Below are 25,115 nucleotides of genomic sequence, written 5' to 3' on the forward strand. Positions count from 1 at the left end.
AATCTGGGATTCTGAATCAACTACTCTTGTATCTATCCATCGGATATCATCTCACTTTCATGATATAACAAATGAGCCTGTTGATGGTTAGGTGCAGATTTTAGTTATGAGGTCAATCAGAACACTTGATACATGGTCGCGAGGCATTGAACCTTTTGCCTTGGCCAATTAAGGCTCCTTTTTTTCTGATCTACAGTGGTCGGTGGAGACAAATAACTTCGAACTTCCCGGTGGCCAATGGGAGATCCCAGCCAGTTTGCACATCATGGCTGTAGACCCCATGTCCTAATCTTTTAATAGAAGTAATCTCACTCTGTCAAGCAGTGTTAACAGTAGCAATGAACTATCATAACATTAAAATCCGATTCCACAAGGCTTAGCAGGATCACGCGAATCCAGGTGACCCATTGCAACTCGATCACTTAAATCTCAACTCCAATTCATTCATTCAAGGGGAATATTCCATATATATATATTATATATATATATATATATCTGGTTAAGAATTATAACTCGTGTTGATAGCAAAAGAAGAGATTGCAATTAACAAAATTAGACAGGGGGATACAAGAGAGTGACTGCTGTAAAGGATCTACAAGTGCTGGAACTAAAAATGTTACAAGCCCAACTACAAAAAAACCACTATCTTATGAAGACTATATACAATTTATCACCCTAAAAGTCTCCCCTGTACTCCATCCAAAATACAATGCAAGAAACAGGCCTAACCACATTATGGGTTCCCAATAGTTGTTACAAAGGGCACCAGCTTTCTATAGTCCCTTCTCCTCCCTAGAGCACAGCTGTCAAGCACACGACCGAGAATCAGCCGCGTGTTTTGCAAAGCCACCTCTCTAGGTGATGTTCCCGATTCAGTTGAGCTCCCTTGTGCAGGTGGTGTCAGAACTGGCCCAAAACCTGAACCCATACCATACTGTAGGGGTCCACTACGAGCCTTGAACGAGCTCTGTGGAGCAAGCATCTTCTCATCAGGCCCACCAAGCCCATTCTCAAATGACCCGGATTCTTGTGGGTGGGAACCTGTCAATGAACTACAACTCTGCAAAAGGGCTTCCAACACACTCAGCGCCTCCCAGCACAAAGTGCTCTCCACCAACTGGGAAACAATTGCATACATGTGTGGACTTTGTGCAGCATCCATGGGAGTGAGCTGAAGCAAGGCCTTAAGCATGAGCAATATCACTCGCTGATACTCAACTGGCCCCTTCTCCAGTAGCCGCAATAGGTGACCAAAAGCCAAAGCTGAGTGCTTTGGGAACCACTCATTGCATAACAATGGCGAGACACAAGCAAGGAGGTTATCAACACTTCTGATCTCACCACGAGAGTAGGCCATAAACACGGTAGCTAATTCATCCAATGATTTTGCTTGACACCAAATGGAGATGTTGGCTGCGACAGAGCAGGCCTTTTTGTACTGTTGCTGAAGTGGCGAGGCAGGCCCCACAATTGGATCCTTGCTAAGCTGCAAGCAGAGCCAAGGAAGCAAGCCTGTAATGTGCATTAAGAGTCTTGTTTCTGCATCCCCAAATATAGAATCACAAGAGTGCACTGTTATACGTGAGAGAACCTCAATAGAGACACCATGACTGACAGTAGACATGAGTCCCTTAAGCACAAGAGGCTGCACCCCTTCAAATGTTGGCAGATTCCCAGTGGATGGTGGCAGCTCATATCCATTCCTAGATTCTATTCTCTGGAAGTCGCCTATTTCAACATTGGTATCAAGCTCATCTCTAGGCATGCTTGATAAAAGTACATTTTCCGTTGTTCGGTCCCTGAATGATAAACGGTCAATCACGCGTGAGAAGAGCTCAAGCACCTGGCAGTAGACATGAACAAAATCAGTGTGCATCATAGCCACACACCCCCAAAAGAGTTGGGGGTAAAGTATAACCTTTTCTGGCTCCATATTTTCCACCATCACTTGCAATGTCAACAGAATTTCCATAATGAATCCCAAAACTGGAGGAACTGGATTTCCTAGGCATCTATGAAGACAACGGAGGAGTAATACACATGTATCACTCGTGACGTTAGGTCGCAAAGCACGATAAATCTGGTGTGAGCGACAGGCTAGGTGCCTTGATGTGCACTCCATAGCCCATTTGAGTGCCTCAGCACCCCAGGTCTCGCGGAGATCTCCTTGGAAGAAGATAGCATCCACCATGCTCTGAACTAATGCTGACAGAAGTGCAGCACTGGGAAGCTCATTTTTCACTACTGTTGGATCCTCATTCTCCCACATCATGCTTCCTCGCTTTGACTGCACATACTTGATAAGGCTCACAACCTGCTGCTTGTTCTCTCCATCACTGTTTTCTACCTCATACAGCTCCAAATGCCGGCCTGCTAGAGAGTATAACAGATTAACGAGCAAATGCTGGCAGTGTTCCAGCACAATGTCTTCTGAGCTATCCATTGATACAAATGTGACATGAAACAGTAGAGGCAAGTGTTCACGGAAATCTTCATCATTCTCATATGCAATTTCTGCAAGTAGAATCAATGCTATATCTGCACGAGTCAATGAATGCTGCTGATGACCCTGCAAGGCTGACTGAAGTTCTTTAGCACTAACACCATGCATAGCCGTCCCAGAATGCAACCCATCTTCACCAGAGTTTGGTGTATCAATGAGGTAGTCTCCACTGTCCCTAGAGACATGGCGGCTCCGCAAACTTCCAGTTGAACTTCTAACCCCCATCAAAGGCCCCGACATGTTTACCAAAGATGGAAGGAGCTGTCCTGAGCGGCCTGCATTCACTGGAACAATGTTCATCTCAGGAGGCATGGGACTTAAAGGTCCTGAGACACTTCGTCCGGTCACACCTGCTGTTCGCCAACTCAGGCTCCCGCTAGCATTCCTAAGTGGACCGTCAAGGGAACCCCGGACAAGTAATGGTGACATGTGTGGCTGGCTATCTACAACTGATGCAATTTGGGCAACTGCAGGCCCCTGGGAGAATTCCAACACAAAATTCCCATTTGCATCACTTTTATTTGTACTTGGCCCTATTAGTTCAATGCTATCTTCTAGCATGCGCTGAGCCAGTTGGAATACCAGGTGATCAATTGTGCGCTGAGGACATATCCGTGCTAAATATAGACTTACACGCTTCGCAACCGAGAAATATGTAGCAAATGCACCACTTATTTCGGCAGATGCATTTGAATCACAATCTTCAATCCCTTTTGTGATCAAGAAATCTAAAACAGGACTAATATTCCTAGGTTTGCTAGCGATCGTGCTCCATAACTTCTCAATTTCATCCGGGAACTGGTCTCCATGTCTCCAAGTCACATAGTAAAGGCTTTTTAATAATCTTTCGCTCCAACCTGAGTCCTTGAGTTTCAAGAAATTCAGGTTCTCCATCCATGGAGCCATGCATGTCAAGACTTGATGTTGTGCGATTATATCAACAGCATCAAGTTGCCTCTGCATGATCTCCTCACAGAGAAGCTGGCTCAACTCAGGGTGATCTTTGGCAAGTTTACATGAGAGCTTGTATTGGAATTGTTGGTAAGAATCAGGAAGGTTACCAACGACAGCAGCTCGATAGCTCCCTGAACCCTCAATACCATCCTCAGCCCACTCACGAACAGAAAGCGTCTCAAGCATTTGAAGGGCATCATCACGAATTTGTCTTGATGGGTCCACCACCTTGTAGAGGATCAGGCTCAGAAGTCTTTGGATCTCACATTTTGGTATCTCTTGGCGCATGTAGACCTCAGCCAGCACACTGAAGTAACCATCAGCTATAGCAGAATCAGAGTAGTAGCACTGAACACAAATATAAAGATAATTAGTTCCTCATACAGCAAATAGTAAGCATCTCATGTAGTTCGGTAATATCCATGTTCACAATCATGGTTATTCATCAAAATGTAACATGTGTACTAGTTGGGGCATAACAATTGAAGGGCAATACTGTTACCTGATCAATACAAGCAGGAAACAGGTCCAGATTCGTAAGTAAAAGATTCTTTAGAGCCGATTTTGCCAATGAAACACGATGATGGCCGCCCCTAAGCCTTTCACGACCAGCAGCTCCGCGGCCACCTTCTCCTGCATATTTGGAATAAGATGGAGTCCTGGGATCAGATGGTGAGTAACCAAATGGAGCCCTAGGTGCAGGCTCAATGAACAAGCTGTTGATCCAAGATATTACTCGCCCACTCATTTTCCTTGCATTGTCATCAAAACAAGGCCCATATAAAAGAGAAGCCATAGCATTCATTGATGCCCACTGAATGGCCTCGACCTGTTCACTCAATTCTTTATCAAATGCTATCTTGTCTACAGAGTCTTTTGACCGAGCATGTTGAGAAGACTTGTAACGTTCTACTTCACGTCGATAATCACTAGAACCATCTTGAGTCCACGTGCTGCCTGTGTCATCACACCATGAGAGAAGAAGGTCAAAAAGTCGTTTTCTAGTTCTTAGATCAAATTTCTCTGATTTTGCCTCAACAAATTCAGGGGCCAGTGATCTTAGAACAGAAGCTAGTGCGTAGCGGAGAGGTTGCAATTCTTGAAAGCTTTCAGCAGGTGCTGTTAAGATATGTTTGGTTGTCTCCTCAATAAACTTCACATAATGGAGACGGAAAACTGTCTTGCGAGCCAGCATGCCAGGCCAGATATTCTCAGCAACAGTACGGTATATATTTGCAATGTGGATACGAAGTTCTTCACGGCGAGCCTTTTGACTCTGCATCAAAAGGAGTGAAAATTTTGCAAGTCATCTTAACTGAAATTCAAAATTTGGGAAATGAAAATTTTTAGCAATTAATATTACATAAAAAAGGATATTCTATGTGTAACAAAAGTTCATTAAAGAATCAGGTCAAAACAACCGTTGCCCACCATTAAACTATGCCACAATAATTTAATGAACTGGAAAGGAACAATGAATAATGCTGTTTGACATCTTTTCCACCTTTGGTTGGAGGGGTGCTCTCTGAAGAACACCAAAAACTCGCACAGGAAAATGTGGGATAGGAGCAAAGCGGACCAATCAAAAGGAAAACTAATTTATATTTTACCAAAGGAATCCCAATGTTTGAAAACTGATCAACCGGTGTGAGCAATAAAAGAGATTGATAGAATCATGCAAGTGACTGGCATCCTGATTCTGTTTATGTGATCATGAGATTTTTTTTTATAAGTAATCAAAGATATATTAATAAAGATAAGCAAAGCCCAAGTACACAAGATGGTATACAAGAGATAAGACCTATCTAAGTCGAAGTAAGAGAAACTAGAAAGTCATGAAAAGTCAGGCCATTAAAATCTAAAGCAATGGCCCATAGAAATAAAGTACGGAAAAAAAAGGTTCTAAGTTCCTCTGAAGACCGCTCTTTGTTTTCGAAAGTCCGATCATTGTGCTCTTGCCATATATACACCACATAATACAGATCGGGATCATATTCCACACCGCCTTGATTTGTTGAGCTCCTCTCGGAAGTGTCCAGCTGGCCAATAGATCTACCACCGTTGCAGGCATAACAACGGCTAACTCTATCCGGCTAAATACTTCAACCCACAAGGCTCTAGTAGTCTCACAGTGTAGCAAAAGGTGATCAACTGTCTCGCCAGCTCTCTTGCACATGCAACACCAGTCTAGAATGACTAAACGGCGCTTCCTCAGATTGTCGGTAGTCAGAATCTTCCCTAACACTGTTGTCCAAGTAAAGAAGATCGCTTTCGGAGGCGCCTTATTTCTCCAGATTCTCCTCCATGGGAATGGGGTGTTGGCAACTTGGGAAAGGGACTTATAAAAGGATCGAACTGAGAAAATGCCCTTACCCGTAGGCATCCACCACGGCCTATCGACTTGCTGTCCATTCGGCTTCATGGAATAAAGCAAGTTGAAAAACGCCTCAAAGGTGTCCACTTCCCAGTCTTGCGCCACTCTACTAAATGTGACGTTCCGCTGAACTTGGTCCCCTGTTAGAAGCATAAGGTCCTCTATTGAAGCTTCCTGGTTGCATGCCAATTGAAAAATAGCTGAAAATGTATCCTTTAGGGCCTCATTCCCACACCATATGTCCTTCCAAAACTTAATGCAAGAACCCCTCCCCAACACCAATTTAGAAAGGCTACTAAAATCCCCCCACCCCTTCCTAATGTGTTTCCAAACTCCCACACCTCTAGGGCCGTACACCTCTTAAGTACACCATCCCCCCCCCCCCCAACATGCTTCCATATTTACAGTCAATCACTAGCTTCCATAAGGCTCTTGTCTCGTTATTATACCTCCATAACCACTTCCCAAGCAGGGCCCGATTGAAAATTCTCAGGTTTTTGATACCCAAACCACCAAACGATATTGGTGTACACACCTTATCCCAGCTGAGCAGGTGAAATTTGAATTCATCCCCTAGCCCACCCCATAAGAAATCATGGTACAATTTATCAATCTGAGCCGCTACCCTAGCAGCAACTGAAACAAAGATAAAAAGTATGTAGGTAGGTTAGAAAGGGTACTCTTGATAAGAGTCAAACGGACACCTTTCGACAAGTACAATCTTTTCCACCCTGCCAATTTCCGTCCTATCTTCTCTATGACTGAATCTCATATGGATGAGACCCTTGCTGCAGCCCCCAACAGCAATCCTAGATAGGTAATCGGAAGAGAGGCTACCTTGCACCCAAGAATACTAGCTAGCTGCCTAGTATTACTCACGTTCCCCACTGACACTAACTCTGACTTGTCAAAATTCACGTTCAAGCCTGAAGCTGCTTCAAAGCATAGTAACAAAGCCTTCAAAGCCCTCAACTGGTTTTGATCCACCTCACAAAATATGAGTGTATCATCTGCAAAAAGTAAATGAGACAAAGTAATAATACCCCTACTGGGATCACCAATCGTAAATCCGGTCACAAACCCGTGCATAACCGCCACCGATGTCATCCTACTCAAGGCCTCCATAATAATAACAAAGAGAAGTGGGGACAAGGAATCTCCTTGCCTTAGACCTCGAGAGCTACGGAAGAAGCCGGTAGGGCAACCATTAATCAATACTGAGTATCTGGCTGTGGATATGCACCAACTAATCCAATACACCACCTAGGCCCGAAGCCACACCTCCCCAACAAATACAGGAGGAAGTCCCAATTGACATGGTCATATGTCTTTTCCATATCTAACTTACAAATAATACATGTGGAGCCAGTCTTCAATCTGCTATCCAGGACCTCATTCGCTATAAGAACTGAATCTAAAATTTGCCGCCCCTTAACAAATGCATTTTGTGGTTTCAAAATAATCTTGCTAAAAACCGCCCCCAGTCTGTTAGCAAGGACCTTGGATATAATTTTATACACCCCATTCACAAGGCTGATGGGTCGAAAACCCTTTACCTCCACCGCTCCTGTCTTCTTTGGAATCAACACTATAAAAGTAACATTAAGGCTTTTCTCAAACTTTCCAACCAAGAATACTTCCTGAAACACATTCATAATGTCCACTTTCACCACCTCCCAGCAAGATTGGAAGAAACCCATCGAGAAACCATCTGGACCAGAAGCTTTGCCTTTACTCATACGTTTGACTACATCATACACTTCCCTCTCCTCAAAAGGCCTCTCCAACCAAGAGGCTTCCTGAGGCGTAATAGTGTCAAAAACAAGACCATCCAGCTTTGGCCTCCATCCCACACGCTCTGTTAACAGTTAATCATAGAAGTCCACCATATGGTCACGAATCACAGGGGCCTCCTTACATTCCATACCATTAATGTTTAGCATATCAATGGTATTAGTTCTTCTATGAGAGTTAGCAACTCTATGAAAGAACTTAGTACTTCGGTCCCCTTCCTTCAGCCACAAAGCTCTCGACTTCTGGTGCCAAGAAATTTCCTCTAGTGATAGTATTTTTTCTAATTCTGTGACCACTTCTGACTTGCGCAATATCTCATCCAGTGTAAGGGCTCTAGCCTTCAATAACTGCTCAAACTGTTGTAATTCCTCCACCATGGATTTTTTTCACTCCCCAATATCTCCAAATGATTGTGAATTCCAAAGCTTAAGGTCATTTTTCAAAGCTTTTAGCTTACAAGCTAGGATGTATGAGGGATTACCATGGAATTGATAAGAAGACCACCATTGCCTAACCTTATCCACAAAGCCTTTACTTTTCAACCACATGTTTTCAAACTTAAAGTGTCGACGCCCGCTACGAATGCCACCACAATCCAACATAATAGGAAAATGGTCCGAGCAAAGACGTGGCAGCCTCTTTTGGCACACTTCCGGATAGTGCACCTCCCATTCCGGTGAAATTAGGAATCTGTCTAGCCGTGACCATGTCTGATTATTCGACCAAGTGAAGGAGGCCCCTAGCAGAGAAATATCCAGCAAGTTCAAATCAAAGATACAGTCTGAGAACTCTGTCATTGCTGGGCGTAGCGTACTCTCTCCCGATCGTTCACTAGGAAATCTGATTACGTTAAAATCCCCTCCTATACACCAAGGAAGCTCCCACCAGCTATGTAGCCCAGCGAGTTCCTCCCATAAGAAACGTCTGTCTTTATCTACATTTGGACCGTATAAACCTGCAAAAGCCCACACAAAGTTATCTACCACGCTCTTAAAAGAGCATGCCACTGTATACTCCCCCACAAATTCCTCAATTTTCTCCAAAACTCTTTTATCCCACATCACTATGATTCCACCCGAAGCCCTATTCGAGGCTAGATAAACCCAATCCGCATAAGTGCAACTCCAAATGCTACGTATTAGACTTCGAGAAACACTTTTCGATTTAGTTTCTTGTAAACAAACTATATCCACCCTCCATTCTCGCAACAAGTTTTTTATGCGAAGCCGCTTATTCGCCTCATTCAACCCACGGACGTTCCAAGACACAATTTTCGGCTTCATAAAAGATAAGCATGCCCCTTCCCTTTGGATCTTTCACGACTTGAGCTTCCGTCATAGTTCAAAGACCAAGTTAGTCGTTTGAGCTCCCGCTATTTCTTCGACCCCGTTTTCTTAGACTGTGTATGGCTCGCTTCAATTGTAGTAAGTAGAGCCATAAACTGCTCTTCATAGCCCACACATTCCATGCCTATCCAGCGATGCAAATCCTTCACCTTTTGAAACACTCAATCCGAAACATTCGGCTCATCTGGTAGCACACTGTTTAACGGTATCGGTTCCCCATCACTGGAAACCCATTGCAGCTTAGGAGTCGCCCTTTCTTCCTCCCCAAATAAATTCCTACCCTCCCATGCAACCACAACATTACTAATGGGAGATTGAGTCTCAGGGACCATCATTACCTCACTTTGAGAAAGCCCATCATCAATTACCTCCACCCCTGCCCCCTCAGTCCCTGGATGAGATTCAAAACTGAGACTTCGCGCGACTACATTGTCTAGATGATCCTCGGGATGGCCATGGGCCTCCATTTAGGGAGGAGACTCTCCCACCATGCAAATCGACACCTTATGGGTGGCTGAAGCCACCACCGCGCCGCGCAGTGGAGGAGACTCCTCCTCCTCCACTATCGGCAGATTCTGCCTCACTATAATCCCCCCATCGCAAGCGTCTCTTTAAAGGAAGAGACCATACAGTTCCGAGCCTCTGCTACGGCGAAGTCATCACAGGCGTTTCTGCGGCCGTCGCTTCACCGACAGCCTTCGGGGAGCCTTGGAATGACCTATCGCACGCTTCCCCGAGACCTCCATCCTTTCTATCGGCGTTTTCTGGCTTACCAGCAACCGTCAGAGGGGTCGCCGCCTTCGCCGGAGCCACCTGGCTCTTCCCCGGCGACGGCGGCTGAGGCCCACTTGTCGACGGGCCTGAGGAAGACGACACACGTCTCCTCCAAACAGGCCTCCTCTGTTTCGGTTGAGACTGAGGCCCTAAGGCCTGCCTATTAGTTATGGGCCCATTCTGCTAGCCCAGAGGCCATTCCATAACCCTTTTCCCCAGGCCCACGCCCACTCCCACCTATGCCTCTCTTTCAACGCACCGTTTGATGCCAATTAAGTTTGCCTTCAAATCTTCTATTTGTTTCTGCATCTCCATCACGACCCACAGAAGGCTTTCCTTAGTAAGACCGACAATAGCTCTGTCAGCCCCCTCCAAACTCTGACCCGCTACCTCAACTGAGGCCACGCCTTCTCCAGACTACAGCGGCGCCTTACCTCTCCATTTGACAATTTGATGGGATGGGTCCAAAGCCCTTGAAGATTTTTTTACAGCATCTAGATACGATGTCGAGAGATAAACTTCTGACGTCTTAACCATCGTAGGGCCAACTACAAAGCTGATCTCCTTCAACACCTCCACCAATTTCCTCCACCCCTCCCATCCCTCCCTTCAGGAATGAGGATACTGTTTCTCCTCCCCCCCATTCTGAACTCCACCAACGACATGAATGCCCCTTGAGAGTTAACGCACCTTTGGGCTATGAGGCCCCTGTCCCCATCTCTGTAAGCTAAGTAAAACTCCTTCCTTCCCACCTTCACGCAATCTTCCAAGGCTTTGGTGAACCACCGTGCCGTGGCTAACTCCAAATGAAGACTTCTCACCAACTTCCACCCCCTCTCTGTGATAGTCACCCATCGCCCATCTCTAGCAACCTCAAATATCTTACGATCAATAGCAACAGCATTCGGCATACTTGAATGCAACTCAAACTTGGCATACTTGAATGCAACTCAAACTTGCAATGAATCACTCACTCAACCTCCCATAAACAGCATGTTTCAACATTATATCAACTGGAAGCATGCGAAAACAGAGGTGACAACCATCAGCATGAGGAAATCACTAAATCTGTTTTCATATATTGTTTACAGATCCTTTCTCTCATAAATTTACATACAATCTGTGATCATGAGATTATTGATATAATTTTATTTTTATCAGTTTAGACTTCGGCAGAATTTTCTTAACCTCTTTTGGATAGTCGATAGACTCAAAAGTTGTAATTCCCATTTTAATTATGGTCACACTCCTTGCGGTTGGCAGCAGGAATTGACTTAAAGATACATCAATTTAGATGGTACTACAAATTATTCTAATCTTCCCAGAAAACTTTTCTGGTACAGGATTAGCTAATTCACTGAGACCCCTCTCGCTAGAAGCTACAAATGACATGAAATTAGGACACTTCAAGCATTATTTCTTTCATTTTAAGCATTATTAATAAACCATACCTTCCACTTTGGTTTTGCCTCTGTCTCCAATGCAATCTCATCAATAAAAGAAGCAAGCTCGCCAAACATAGTTTCGCATGCTTCAAGATGTGAATGGCCAAGAGCCATGCTGGCTGCATGCTAAATTGGGAAGGAAATAAGTTGTTTAACCAAGAGGATCAAATCTACATGCATTGAAAATAAATAAATAATGAATTGCATATTTTCTTTTCAATCAATAAGCACACATGGCACAAAGTTTATAACATTCTGGCATTAGAGCACTTAGCACCAACTATACAAACAGATATAAATTGGGCGAGATAATTTCAGGCTTAAATCACATCCATATCCTATGGTATCAATATATTGGGTGTGCAATATGTATGAGGAAAGTCCATTGATTAGGCAGATATACAAATTTGCTTAATGATAAGAGTGTGTGATTGTCCACATAAATATATTTTTTTTTATAGGTAAATTGTACACATAAATATTATATTAGACAAAATAAAGAAATGGTTGCCCACGGCAACACAATATGAAGTAGAAAGAGATGGGTCACCAGCCCGCACCTGGCACACCCCACAACACAGGTCTACCCTTTATATTTCCCTTTTTAAATTATAAGATATTTCACAAGATTAACCATTGCCACTTTCCATCGAAGTAGAAGAATAGGATAAAAAAGACTTGTTTATTGACACTAAACAGTTTGTGATTGAACTATCATCTGTAATGAGTATAACACATTTGTGATTGAATTAAACCACACAGCCTCTCTTTAAAAAGGGACCAATTTCCTAAACATTGGATCTGGTTGATCCTCGAGCATCAGTCACAAACAGACTACTTCCTGACAAAAACGTTCAACTTGGCAGTTCGGAATATCTGGATAATTAATACCCTACTAGAGATACATATCTTAGATACTTACTACATGTGCTTCAGATCCAGCTTTTATGGAAGGAAAAATAAGATGGTAAATATCTTTGGTTGTCGCTATACCACCAGCTTCTCTACTCATTGGTGGACATGAACATACAAACATTGCATACATCAGCCACTGATCCAGTTTGTTGTCTGCATCTTGTGATGGATGAGCTTTCCCACCCAACTCAACAGGTGTGATATGAGCAAGACGTTGCATAACCTCCAATCTGCCAAAAACAAATTGTAATGTGCTAGAGTTTTAATTTGTGAAATTGATTTTTTTTTTATCAGTAAACAAAATTTTATTGATGAAATTGATAGGCATTGCCCAAGTACACGGGATATATACAAGAGCGACACCTAATGCATTAGTGACTAGTGATAATTTCTAAAATTGATTAATCAAAGGATCTCTATCAGAAACAAGAAAGCTCATGATTACTATTGATTTTGATGGGTACTCATGATTCCTCATTAATCATGATTAAAGGCAGCAAGAAACTAAAAGCAACATAACCAGGGCAGGTTTCATGCTTCATGGACAAATTATTAAAAATTTTCCTCAAAAGCATTCACAGTTTCCATGTCAAGATACCTTACATGCTAATTGTTTGTAAACTGTTAGTTTTCAAGTCACAGAGATCTAGTACTCAAAACAAATTTGTGTTCTTGGATGTCAGACTAAACACAAAGATCTAGGATTTATTGTGTATATCAACAGTGACCTTTGCTGGGGATAAGACAAGGGCAAAGTAAGCAGCAAATCAACATTGGGCAGAAACAAGCATGGACATGAATATGAAAACAATTTACTTACTTTGCATCTTGAACAGAGCTTGGGCAAAGCTCAGCAGCATATTTGACAAGCTCACTTAGACACCGAGCCCACCTGTTTTTATCAGGGTTGTCAAATATTATAGATTGAAGTGTTACATCAGGAGGTACTGCATCAGATTCTCGTCTCATATCGAAAGGACGGCCAGAATCCCAAAAGCAGCTCTGAACAATGTCATCCTGTAACATCCAAAGATCAATTTGAATATGATCGGTAAATTTAGATTCAGGCTGCACCTCACAGGGAAATAATTAAGATTAAAGAACAACAGTTAGAGATGGGGAAAGTAGAAAGTATATCCCACCCCATGCTCTTCCAGGACATCAATAATAAAGATTGGTTCAGCTTCATATCTCAAACTATGATCTGTTTGCGCACGTAGTGATAGATCTCGAATGTCATTCCTTAAAGCACGAACACAGCGCAGCAAGTCCAGTGCTGTGTGCCTAATCTGGCTATCTAAAGAACTAAGGAAGATTAGACCAACTGCGTCGATCTCTGACGCACGAAACTCAATTGGTTCTCCTGATTGGTGGAAAGAAGACTTCTTGACTTCCAGATTTCCATGCTTGACATGGTTTGCATCTTGAGCATCATATTCCGGTCTATCATCAATTAGACAGGCTCTCCAGAAACGCATGAGCTCCAACAGACGTCCCAATGATGTTTGAATGAGGAGAGGGAATTCATCGGGAAGCCGGAGGACGAAGTTGGCCATCCCTCTCATTACTGCAAAGCGACGGTGGGGAAGGTATCTTACAATCCGATTTAATACCTGTACTGCTTCTTCACGAACACCTGGATCGATACTTATGCCATGTTGAGGGATTATTTCAGTGATTTTATCGCTTCGGCCAACTTCTTCAATCAAATATGGTATGCACTTCAGCACTGACCGAAAAAGATGTCCCTGGGACTTTTCCTTGGTTACAGCATCTGGAAAAGTATAGAATTTGTTTCGCATGTGTCACTGACACAAAGATATAAAAGCAAGGACTTTAAGCATATAGGACTACACAACAAACGGATAACCAACAATTAATACATTTGATTAATTAAGAAGTGGCTTATACATTGCTTGCATTATGTCTTTGTTTCAAAGAGGTAAGTAAGCTCTTGTAAAACATATCAAGTCCATCGTAGTTCCATTAGGGTTCATACGTCCAAATGGCTTACAACCCTCATATGAATTGAGGCTTTGCTCATTGACAACATATAAAAATTCATTCATTCATAAACTATACTGCAGTAAAAAAATAATGACACTTGTATACCCCATGTGTACTTGGGTTATGTCTATTCTTATTAATATAATCTGTTAATTTTCAAAAAAAAAATAATGAATTTTATTTCTTATTTTGTTAAGTAATTGAGATGAGGAAAATAGGTGTAGCCCACGTACAAGGGACATATACAAGAGAGATGCCTAATGACTTTACCAAGGCAACCGAACAAAGAATAAACCACCATATAATATAAATTGGCATTTACTCATCCTTTTACACATGTAAAAGACACTAAAGCATCTCCTACTAATCCTGGGTCTGCATTAAAAATTGTAAGAAGAAATTACCGATGGTTGTCCTCGAAGAAGTTAGAAGAGCTTGGCTATATGTTTTATGACAAGACCTTAAGATTGACTCAATTGCAGTCTTTACTTTTGGAGTGTAGTGGCCAATATCATGACCTGTTCAAAAGAAGTCCGATGAAGTTTAATAATAACTTGGCCAACTATATATCACTAATCAAGAACATTTGGCCATTTGTCAGTTACCTTTGAATATTTCCAAACCAACATGCTGGCTTGAAGGTGACATAACAATGGCAAGCAAAGCACGGAGACCAATGACCTTTGCTTCACTTGGACTATCTTGTTTCAGCAATTCTAGTATCATATGGGTCATGGCAAAATCGAGGTTATGTTCCGCTATAGTCACACAGAATTCAACAAGTTTATCGTGTTGGGCATCCTGAGTAAGCATTCCTTTCCTGAGAAGGGTCAAAAGTTGAGAGGTTACACTGTCTAAATAGTCCCATATACGATTTGGGGCCTGGTTAGCTGCATGAACGCTCAAGTAAAACCTCAACACTCGATGTAGACAGTCCAAGGCCATGAAGCGATGGTTTTTGTCCTGGATAATTAATTCAGATCTTGTCAAATAGCCAAAACTCAAAATAGAAGACGGTATGGACAAGATAACATATCGCTTTAGGACATGTAAAGGAACAACCAAGATAACATATGGCTTTTGTCAAATATCCATGATTTGCTTGTTTCCCTACAAAAGATGCAATAACAATTTAGCTTACCCTAAGAAGCTTGTAGAGTTGCTCCATGTGAGGGCTTAAGTCATTGTGAAATATTTGAGGATCCCCAAGACAGAGAAGAAGAGTCACCAAAGGGTAACCAACCTAACACAAAAGAATTGTTAAGGAGGGATAAAAGAAAATAAGAACTCACAAATGGACTAGGGGTGTTTGGGTTTTTCTTTTTCTTTTCGTGTTTTGCGGGGGGTGCCAACTTAAAAGAACATAATAAGAGATAACAATAAATAGATGACTAAAAAAATGTTATAAAATAACAATAATGCAATTTAATGGAAAATAAAATTTTATTGAAACAAGTAAGCATGTGTTGCCCAAGTACACAAGGAGTATACAGAAGAGAACACCTATTACAAGTTAGGAGCGAGAAAATGATACAAGAAAGTCATGAAGAGTAGATCCATTGTATGAGAAGATCCACCATATACTCCATTGTACAACTTATTCTCCTAGAGCTTTTGTTCAGAGGAAAAAAAAAATTATCTTATACTTTTAAGGACTCAGAGATTAAGGCCCCGTTTGGATGTTGAGATGAGATGAGATGAGAAAAGATTTCTCAACATCCAAACAAAACACAAACACTTTTCAATTTCAAATATTCAACTTTTTCATCTAATCATTACCTAATCATTCAATTTTTCCAAGCTCCCAAACAAAATACAAAAAACAATTCAATTTTTTCAAATTTCAAAATAAAAATAATATTTTAACTTTAAAATATTTTTATTCAACTTTTTCTCTCTCATTTCCCAAAACCCCATAAAACATCTTAATTCAAACCATTTTATTACTATTCACATATCATTCCACTATTATTCACAAATTTCTCATCTCATCTCAGCATCCAAATGAGGCCTAAGACTTAAGGTTGAAACTCTAGCGTGTCACTTCAGCTGAAACGACGCGACCACTTATCAAACCAATGGAATAAAGATGTTATCAAAGTACAACCAAAACAAGGTTGAGGCGATTGTGCAAGCTCAAGATAAATCATGAGGGTGGGTGGGTTGTCCCAATAGATCAAGCATTCACAGTGACTTTTACAAATTCATTATGAAAACCCTCAAGATTCTTTAAGAGATATATATCCCATCAACACTTTCAGTTGAATTAACTATTTTCTTACTTTTAAAAAAATAGATTTTTTTAGTTATCTCAGAAAGTCACCAAGATTGGATCTCATCAACTAGGTTCTCCAATACTTTTACTCTTTTATGAGAATTAGGTATTTCAGTAGAATAAGATAATGTAATTACATTCACAAAAGGGTTTTTCTATTTTTCTTTTGTAACGCCACAATGGAAGGCCCAAACCACATGGCCTATACTCCAAAAGAACTAGTCAATGATACAATTGGAACCTCATTGGAACCTCATTGGAACCTTATAAAGAGAAAGAACTTTTCCTTCCCAAGCAATGTGGGATCACATACACCACCTACCTTTATCCTTATTAAATGGGGTATCACAATCTCTTCCCCTTAAATTCTCAACGTCCTCGTCGGGCCAATCCATCTTAGGAGGCACGGCTCATGTCCCACATTTCTTGTTACAATAGGCTCTGATACCATTTGTAACACCCCAAAAGAAAGCCAAGCCACATGACCTATTTTTCAAAAGGATTAGTCAATTATACAATTGGAGTCTCATTAGAATCTTATAAAGTGCAAGAACTTCTCATTCCCAAGCAATGTGAGATCTCGTACACCACCTATCCTTTATCATTATCATATAGAGTATCACATCTTTTATCGTGCAAGTATATTTCTATTTTTGTAAAAAATACCATGAGGTAAATTATAAGAATCAATAATAGGTACTTCTCATATATACTTCTTGCGTACTCTTGGGCTGTGTCTTTTCTAATGAATAAATCTTTTGATTACCTATAAAAATATATAAGAACCAAAAAGGAAAAAGAAAGTTGTATGGCTGAAACGGACACAATAAGTGAATATGCGAGTCCAAGTCCTATTTAGGCGAGAATGTGAAATTGAAGAGAGTAATCCTGACCTATATTTGTACAAATGGAGCCCCGAACACCCCAAAAAAAAAAAAAGCCTTCCCACTTATTTACAAATCACAATCTAATTAGAAGGTGAAATAAACTAGAACACAAGTCGAAGGAAGGTAACAATTTTCACATCTCATATGAAAAGAGGGCAGATGATCTGAGATCTATCATCCACTTACAGCAATATGTTTGTTCTGCTTGTCCATCCATGGAATGAGCTGTAATCTTATTCTTCCAACAGCTTCATACCATAGGGAAAGTGCAGGCTCTACACCAGAAGGAGGCCACTGGCTTTTTCCACCATCTGCAAGTGGTGCTAGGATGTTTGAAAGCATATTGCATAGAGCATGGTAAAACTCACTCTTACGTTTTTGTGCAGGACGGATAAGAGGGTTTGCTTTTGCCACAAAAGATGCTGATGCATTCAGCCCACCCTCAGTCTTAACCTGGCAATTACTTTACCGTTAAATCATTGTCTTTTCATTCAATTTTTCACCAGAACAATCAATTTACATACCCCAAGCTTTAGGTAGCGCATCCCATTAATGATACTAAGTGTTTCACTTCGCGAAACACTAGTGTCAATTCGACGAGTATTGAGTTCCATAAAAAAGCGCTCAGTCACAGAACTAAATCTGTAAAAGGAAAGGGAAAACGCCATAAAATAATAGGTCCGCACTCTAGAAATACTGAACAATACATTGATGGACACTTATTTGGTTCATAGAAGCACACCATAATCAAAATACACCTTATTACCGATCCTACATATTTTATAAGCATTAAGCGCTGCCTCATCATATTTTATATGCTTTTAAGCAATTTCTGATTACCACAACACAGATTCCACAGTAAAAGACAAAGAATTAAATTTCTTACTTATAAATAAAATAAAAATAAAAAAAGACAGAGAAGAACAGAAATGAGATTCTCTCTCTTTATTGGCCAACAATAAAAACTAATAACTTGGCAAAACCACCTTCCGATACCATTCATTGACCACTGCACTCCAACAACTATAATGCAAATTCGAGCCAAGGACCAAAAAAGAATGTTGTCAATAAGGGACAATTAGAAATTAGGAAACATGACAAACAGGCCATTTACGGCATGGTAGCCTCCCTAAAAAAAACAGATTGTTAGAAAGTTGCATCGGCTTCCTCCTAAAGAGAAGCTAGTTCTTGTGACAACGTAACAATGCCCTAAAACCAAGGGTTTAGAACTTAAATAGCAGTGCAGTCTTATAGGTATATAATTTGCATGAACTAAGACATTGTGGACATATCGAAATGGTGAATGATGATAATTATGTAATAAGAGGTACAAGGTATGGATGGCTACTTCAGTCCAGTCACCAAGAAAAAAAATTCTATCAGTAATGTAAAAATTTAAATTTCTTCTTCCAAGCTACTCTGCCAACAAGGCCATACATGATAATAATAACATATCTCAATCTTGACACTGATAAGAAATAAGGAAACAGGTATATTAAGTTTGCTAAAAACTATTCAGCGTTGTGATTTATTCAACTACGCAGCAACAACTGCATATAATTTTTATGGGTAATCTAAACCCTACAAGTCTCCAAAATTAAAGGACAAAACAATTTTGAACCTGATCACAATTTTAAGTAATTCAAGTTTTATAGATGCGGATTACCTGATTCGAGATAAAGCACCTAAGAGTTGAGCAACTAGGTCCAGAAGGAGTCCTCGCAAATCAACCAAAGAGGGATATTCAACCTGGCTAACAACCCTGTAACAAGAACGTATATTCATACATTATAAACTTCTCAAGACTTACAAGGATTTGTTCATCAAGTTTTGTAGTATATGATCTAGTCAATTCTGACCAAACGAAAAACACCTAGTCCCTTACTCTCACTTCAATCTACATCATGGCATGATCAAACTGAAGTAAAGAATTCAAGTTAAAACAAATAACAAGGAGTCAATAATTTTTTTTTTAAGAAGACATTATTCCAAAGATTCCCCAACCAGAACGAAAAGTCAATAACCTTTTTTCTCTTTTACCCCATTTTTTTGGTGACTAATAAAAATGCAGCTGCTCAAACATCCCTTTCACACCCAAATACAGATCAATAACCACCACTTGAACCACAGCAAAGGAGATACAGGTCAAATAAATGAAACAACTAGGTCAATATGCTATCTGGGGACATACCAACTTTCTACTCGGGCTATGACTTTTGTGATTTTTAATAAAAAGTTTTTAGTACTTAAAAAAAAGGAAGTCCAAGTTTATCAGAAATAGAGAATCATTAATATGCAAGCCAAAATAATTAAGGCACAAAATCACTTCTTTTAGTTCTCCAAACCCATAGGATGCAGCTTACCTATCAGCATTAATTAGCCAGTCAAAAACAAAATTCTCAAGCCCAGACCAGAGTTTCTCTGCAATGAGCACAATTCAGTATGTCAATATCAGGTAAACAAATCCAATGGGATAAACAACATAACAAAATAATCAACAAACCAGTAAGTCCCTCCTGTGGACAGCACTCCACAAATCGAATACATGCCGAGCAAAAAATGCACTCCACAGCAAGCTGAGCTCAATGTTAACACATAGTTAGAAAGGATCAGAGCACAGTTTTCTATGCAATATATGTGTTGAAAGGAAATGGATCTTTTACAATAAAATGATAATTTAGGCTCAAAACTTACTTCTTCAGCACTCTCTTCCTTTGGACAGCTTCTATATACTTTAATGGGCTTAACTTTCATAATTTTCTTATATCTTTTACTCCTTGACTCTAGATAGGAGAATTAGACAAAGTATGCACTTATGCAGATATATATATTCATGTGAGGATTTCATGATAGCTATAACCAAAACATAAGTATATTAGCTCATGGTCAGCAAGCAAATGAACACACACTGCCCATCTATCCTCCTTTTCAAATGACTTTTGCTGGAAGATAAAGACATCTCATTGCCTTCAATTAAATTTTCCCCAATACTGCACTTAAGCAGTCCCTTCCTTCCTTTAATAATAATAAATTGTCAGTGACTATAAGCTAGGCAGAAGCAAGCATAAATCAAGCAACAAAGACACAGCAATACTAGCACCCACACAGTTGTATACAAAAATTTCTACTTTGGTTTTCGGATAAGCAATATTATATATTTAAAAAACAAAGGGTTCGCATGGTCTCCCTATGGTGGTTATAAAGCTCTCCAAGAAAGGAGTGGAAGTGCTTTAACACCCTATGCAGCTCCTTGCCATCCACCCCTTCTATGGCTAAATAATTGATGACCACCTCATCTAAACTTACCATGCGTAAGTACCTGCCATGGCTATTAGAATGAACTTGGACAATATATATGGCGCTCCCTACCCTTAGGAATTTTGAAAAGGCTCTCTTCTCTCTTTTAGGTGAGGCAAGCCATGGAAGACGGCAATGGATGAAATCAAGAGAAACTGCCCCTACTTCTCTCATTAACTTTTACAATAGAGATATCCTCCTTGACAAAGAATTCAAAAGGCTTCAGTTCAATGAAAACCTAACTTAGCAGCCCTTTCTTAACAAGCACTCACTCAAATGATAGAACAACAACAAAATTTCCACAAATAATGATCAAATTTTAAGCAACCTATCCCCCAAACTAAGAAATTCTTTTTTTTTTTTTATAAGTAAGAAATTTATAATGTAATTAGGCATAGCTCAAATACACAAGAAGTGTACAAAAGAGAGAAACCTAATTACAAGCTAACCCATAAAAATAGTACAAAAGTCATTTAAGACTATTCCCATCCAAAACAATAACCGAAGCCCAAAGCAGCAAAGTATGAAAAAAGAAACCTCTAATCCCTTCCACCGATTGTTCTCTATTCTCAAAACAGCGCCCATTCCTCTCATTCCAAATACACCACATAAGACAAAGAGGTACTATCTTCCAAACATTTGCTTTTTGACGATTTCCTAGAATCCCTCTCCAACACGCCAAGAGGTTCACCACCCTCTTGGGCATCACCCAAGCAATTCCCGCCTTAGCAAAGACCTCGCCCCACAAAGCCTTCGACATATCACAATGATGAAGAAGATGATTTGCCGATTCACCACATCTTTTACACATGAAGCAACAATCCATTGCAACGATTCCATGCTTTCTCAACTTATCAATGGTAAGAATTTTCCCGTGAGAAGCCAACCACCCGAAGAAAGCCACCTTAAGAGGCACCTTGCATCTCCAAATATTTTTCCAAGGAAAAAAGTCAGCAGAAAAATGTGATGCCAAGACCTTGCATAAAGATCTAACCGATAATTTCTTATTACCAAACTGATTCCAAAGAAATATGCCTCCCCTACAGAGTTTATGTTTAAAGCATAAAGTAAGCTGTAAAAATCAGCATTGTCCCCCACTTCTCAATCTTGGACATCTCTAATAAAGCTTACTGACCACTAAATAAATCCAGCAGTATTATCCATGTAATCAGCCACAAAAGCACCTTTATTCAAAGCAATTCTGAAGAGAGAGGGGGAAACATTCTTCAAGGTCTCATCCCCACACCACAAGCCATGCCAAAGGTTTCCCCTACCAACCTCAAGTCTGAAATTTCTGAAGAACTCCCCCCATCCATTACGAATGAATCTCCACACTCCCACACCATATGCCCCTCTTACTTCGTTGGAACACCAGTCACCCCAAGTACTCCCATACATGGCATCAATAACAATCCTCCAAAGACCCTTCTTGATGATACCTCCACAACCATTTCCCTAAAAGTGCCTTATTGAAAGTTTTCAGCTTTCTAATACCCAAACCTTCCAATGAAAGAGGAGTGCAAATCTTATCCCACTTAATCAAATGGAATTTCTTCTCATTCTCCATACCGCCCCACAAGAAAGCACGAAATATCCTTTCCATTCTATTAGCCACTCCTGTAGGCAAAGGAAAAAGTGATAGAAAATAGGTTGGGATATTAGATAAGGTGCTCTTGATTAAAGTGATTCTACCACCTTTGGACAAATAAATCCTTTTCCAACCAGCTAATTGACATTCAATCTTTCTCTATAATCCTGTCCCAAATAGCCTTGGATTTGTGAGGTGCCCCCAAAGGGAGGTCAAGATACTTCAAAGGCAAGCTAGAGACTTTGCAACCCAAAATATCAGCCAAATCTCCTAGATTATTGACCATACCAACAAGGATCATTTCCGACTTCAATAAGTTCACCTTTAAACCGGATACGGCTTCAAAGCATAGCAAGAGAGCCCGTAAAGAACGGATATGATAAGAATTTGGCTCATAAAGGATCAAGTGTCATCCGCAAAGAGTAGATGAGAAACATTAACGTTGTCATACGAAGGACTACCCACCAAAAAGCCTGATATGAATCCCATATCCACTGCCGCCTTCAACATTCTACTCAACACATCCATAACTAAAACAAAAAGGAAACAAAAAGAAAAGGGGACAGTGGATCCCCTTGTCTCAATCCCCGGGAGCTGTCAAAAAAACTAGCTAGTGTGCCATTAACCAAAACTGAAAATCTAATTGTAGATATGCAATGCTTCATCCAATTACACCACCTCTCCCCAAAACCATACCTACCAAGAGTATAAACCAAAAAATCCCAGTTGACGTGGTCGAAAGCTTTTTCCATATCCAATTTACAAAGGATGCCGGGAACGCCACCTCTGATTCTACTCTCTAAGCACTCATTAGCAATAAGAACGGAGTCAAGAATTTGTCTTCCCTTAACAAAGGCATTTTGAAATTTTGAGATGATCTTTCCCATAACCCCACTCAAACGGTTGGCAAGCACCTTCGAAATTATTTTGTATACACTACTAATGAGACTAATGGGACGAAAATCCTTCACCTACACGAACTCAGCTTTTTTAGGAATAAGCGCAATGGACGTAGCATTAAGACTTTTCTCAAATTTCACAAATAAATGAAATTCAAGAAATTAATGAGAACAAACTAAGGATGAGGAGAAAAGAGTGAGGAATAAAATATATCCGGTGAAAATCAACAGGGGTAGCCAACAGCAAGAGCGAATACAATCATATGGATTCCAATGTAGTCGATATATAACATGCAGCGTTGCAATCTAGCACTTAGGATGAGGAGCTGTATTGGTAGCATTGGGTCATGATTGTCAACATTTATTAAATACGATTAAAAAGTTATTCTGCCACAAAAATAAATTTTACAATCAAGCTACTAATCATGTGACAAACCTTTTTTTGGAATGTAGATGCATCATTTGCTCCCTTTGGTGACTCACTGCAATTTTACAATTGAATTAACTAAACTCAAGAATACAAAAATAGCTGAAAAAGCTAACAAATATTTAAAACGGTAAAAATGGTGATTCAACCCACCTCTCTCTCCATCTAAGAAGAGCTTCTAGAAGAGGTACAGGTGTATGACGCGCAATCATGGCTAAGGAATCCAGTACTTGTTCATAGGCAGGATCTGATGGTCGAAGGTACTGTCCATCCTGTGATTTACCCAAGTAATGAGAAAAATCATGAAACATATTATATGAAAAGGGCAACAGGAGACTAGAGGATGATACCCTCTACTTGGGCATGACCATAGTAGCACCCTATACTCATAGGAGCAATTACACTCTACCTAGGCACGAAGAAGTATGAGGAAGGGTCTAGCAATTGCACTCGCACTATCTCTCATCAACTATTTCTATATTCTGATGCCTCCATATAAGAAAAAAGGTGGTAAATACACATTGCTCCCTCCAATTACCAAAAATTGAGATATAATAACCTTGTCCATTATGCAATTTAAGATGGATAAAAAAATAGGAGACGTGGTGCAATCTTGATGGCCGGATCTCAACAGAGAGTGCACATTGATCTTTGTAGATTGGTGGTGCAATGCGTTAGTTTTGGTAATTTATGGTTTAAAGTGTTAAACTTCCCATATTCAGTATTTCAATTTCCCAGCATTAAAAAAAATTAAAAATCTGAGGCTCCAAGATATAGACCTTATCTTACACAGTATTGGACAACCCTTATCAACCAAATTGAGGAAATGGTTGTCATATATGCCAAGATTTATCCTTATCTTACAAAGTGTTTGGCATTCCTACGCAACAGAAATAAACTTCCTATCAACCAAATATCAGAAATGGCTGTCGTCTAAGCGAAAATTTATGGCTTTTCGGCAAAACCATGACCGAATCGATATACAGAAAAATTGCTATATTTAAATAGAAATAAAGCAAGGGACCTGTGCTTGGGCGGTTTCGATGCGACGCCGAGAGAGCGGAAGGAAGCGCTGCAGCAGGGCCTCCACTATCAACTTGGCAGCGCTCCCTGCCTTCATTTTCGCTTCTTTTTCAGCTCCAACTCAATCTCATTCACTTCACACCCAATCCAGCTGCCCCCCACCCCCGCCCCCCAAAAAAAAAAACAGAGAGAGAAACAATAAACAATAAGTCTCGAAGACTCTAACAGATAACCATGCCACTCATGGAATATCAAATTTTGAGGCCACGCCATGAGATTGTCAAATTGAATCTTGTAGGAAAGAACAAGTACCTGAAAAGCTCGAGAGCGCAATGCTGAAGGAGCTCCCTCTGTTAACAGGCCGCGCCGGAAACCCTTGGAATTAGAATAAGACACGTTTTGTTTTGTTCCGTTTTTGTTTTTCCCTTTGCTCCTTCGTTTGGCTTTGATGGAGGAACGGAGATTTTAGGAGGATGGAGCACCAAGCCCTAGGCCTCCTATTCTCCGACGATCACCAACGGGGGAAGTGAAATTTCCACAAGATCGTTGCAGAGCAAAATCTGGGAATTTTCTGTATTCATGACAGCCTGTATTTTATTTCTTATTT

At 40.5% G+C, this 25,115-nt stretch overlaps 1 protein-coding gene across 1 annotated transcript; it reads right to left on the bottom strand.

The window, feature by feature from the left end:
* Positions 1 to 518: 518 nt before the first annotated feature.
* On the bottom strand, positions 519 to 25,115 carry LOC108988097. Its single transcript, XM_018961213.2, has 18 exons — positions 24,821 to 25,115; positions 24,510 to 24,659; positions 23,639 to 23,757; positions 23,495 to 23,540; positions 19,778 to 19,850; positions 19,638 to 19,695; positions 18,941 to 19,036; positions 17,799 to 17,916; positions 17,461 to 17,727; positions 15,254 to 15,355; positions 14,718 to 15,075; positions 14,517 to 14,630; positions 13,248 to 13,879; positions 12,926 to 13,122; positions 12,113 to 12,335; positions 11,197 to 11,316; positions 3,960 to 4,733; positions 519 to 3,805 (listed from the first exon to the last, which is right to left on the bottom strand). The coding sequence occupies exons 2-18, from the start codon at positions 24,603 to 24,605 to the stop codon at positions 734 to 736; spliced, it is 6,465 nt and encodes a 2,154-aa protein (XP_018816758.1). The 5' UTR covers positions 24,606 to 24,659; positions 24,821 to 25,115; the 3' UTR covers positions 519 to 733.

This window comes from Juglans regia, chromosome 1, assembly GCF_001411555.2.
Source record: "Juglans regia cultivar Chandler chromosome 1, Walnut 2.0, whole genome shotgun sequence".
Taxonomy (NCBI): domain Eukaryota; kingdom Viridiplantae; phylum Streptophyta; class Magnoliopsida; order Fagales; family Juglandaceae; genus Juglans; species Juglans regia.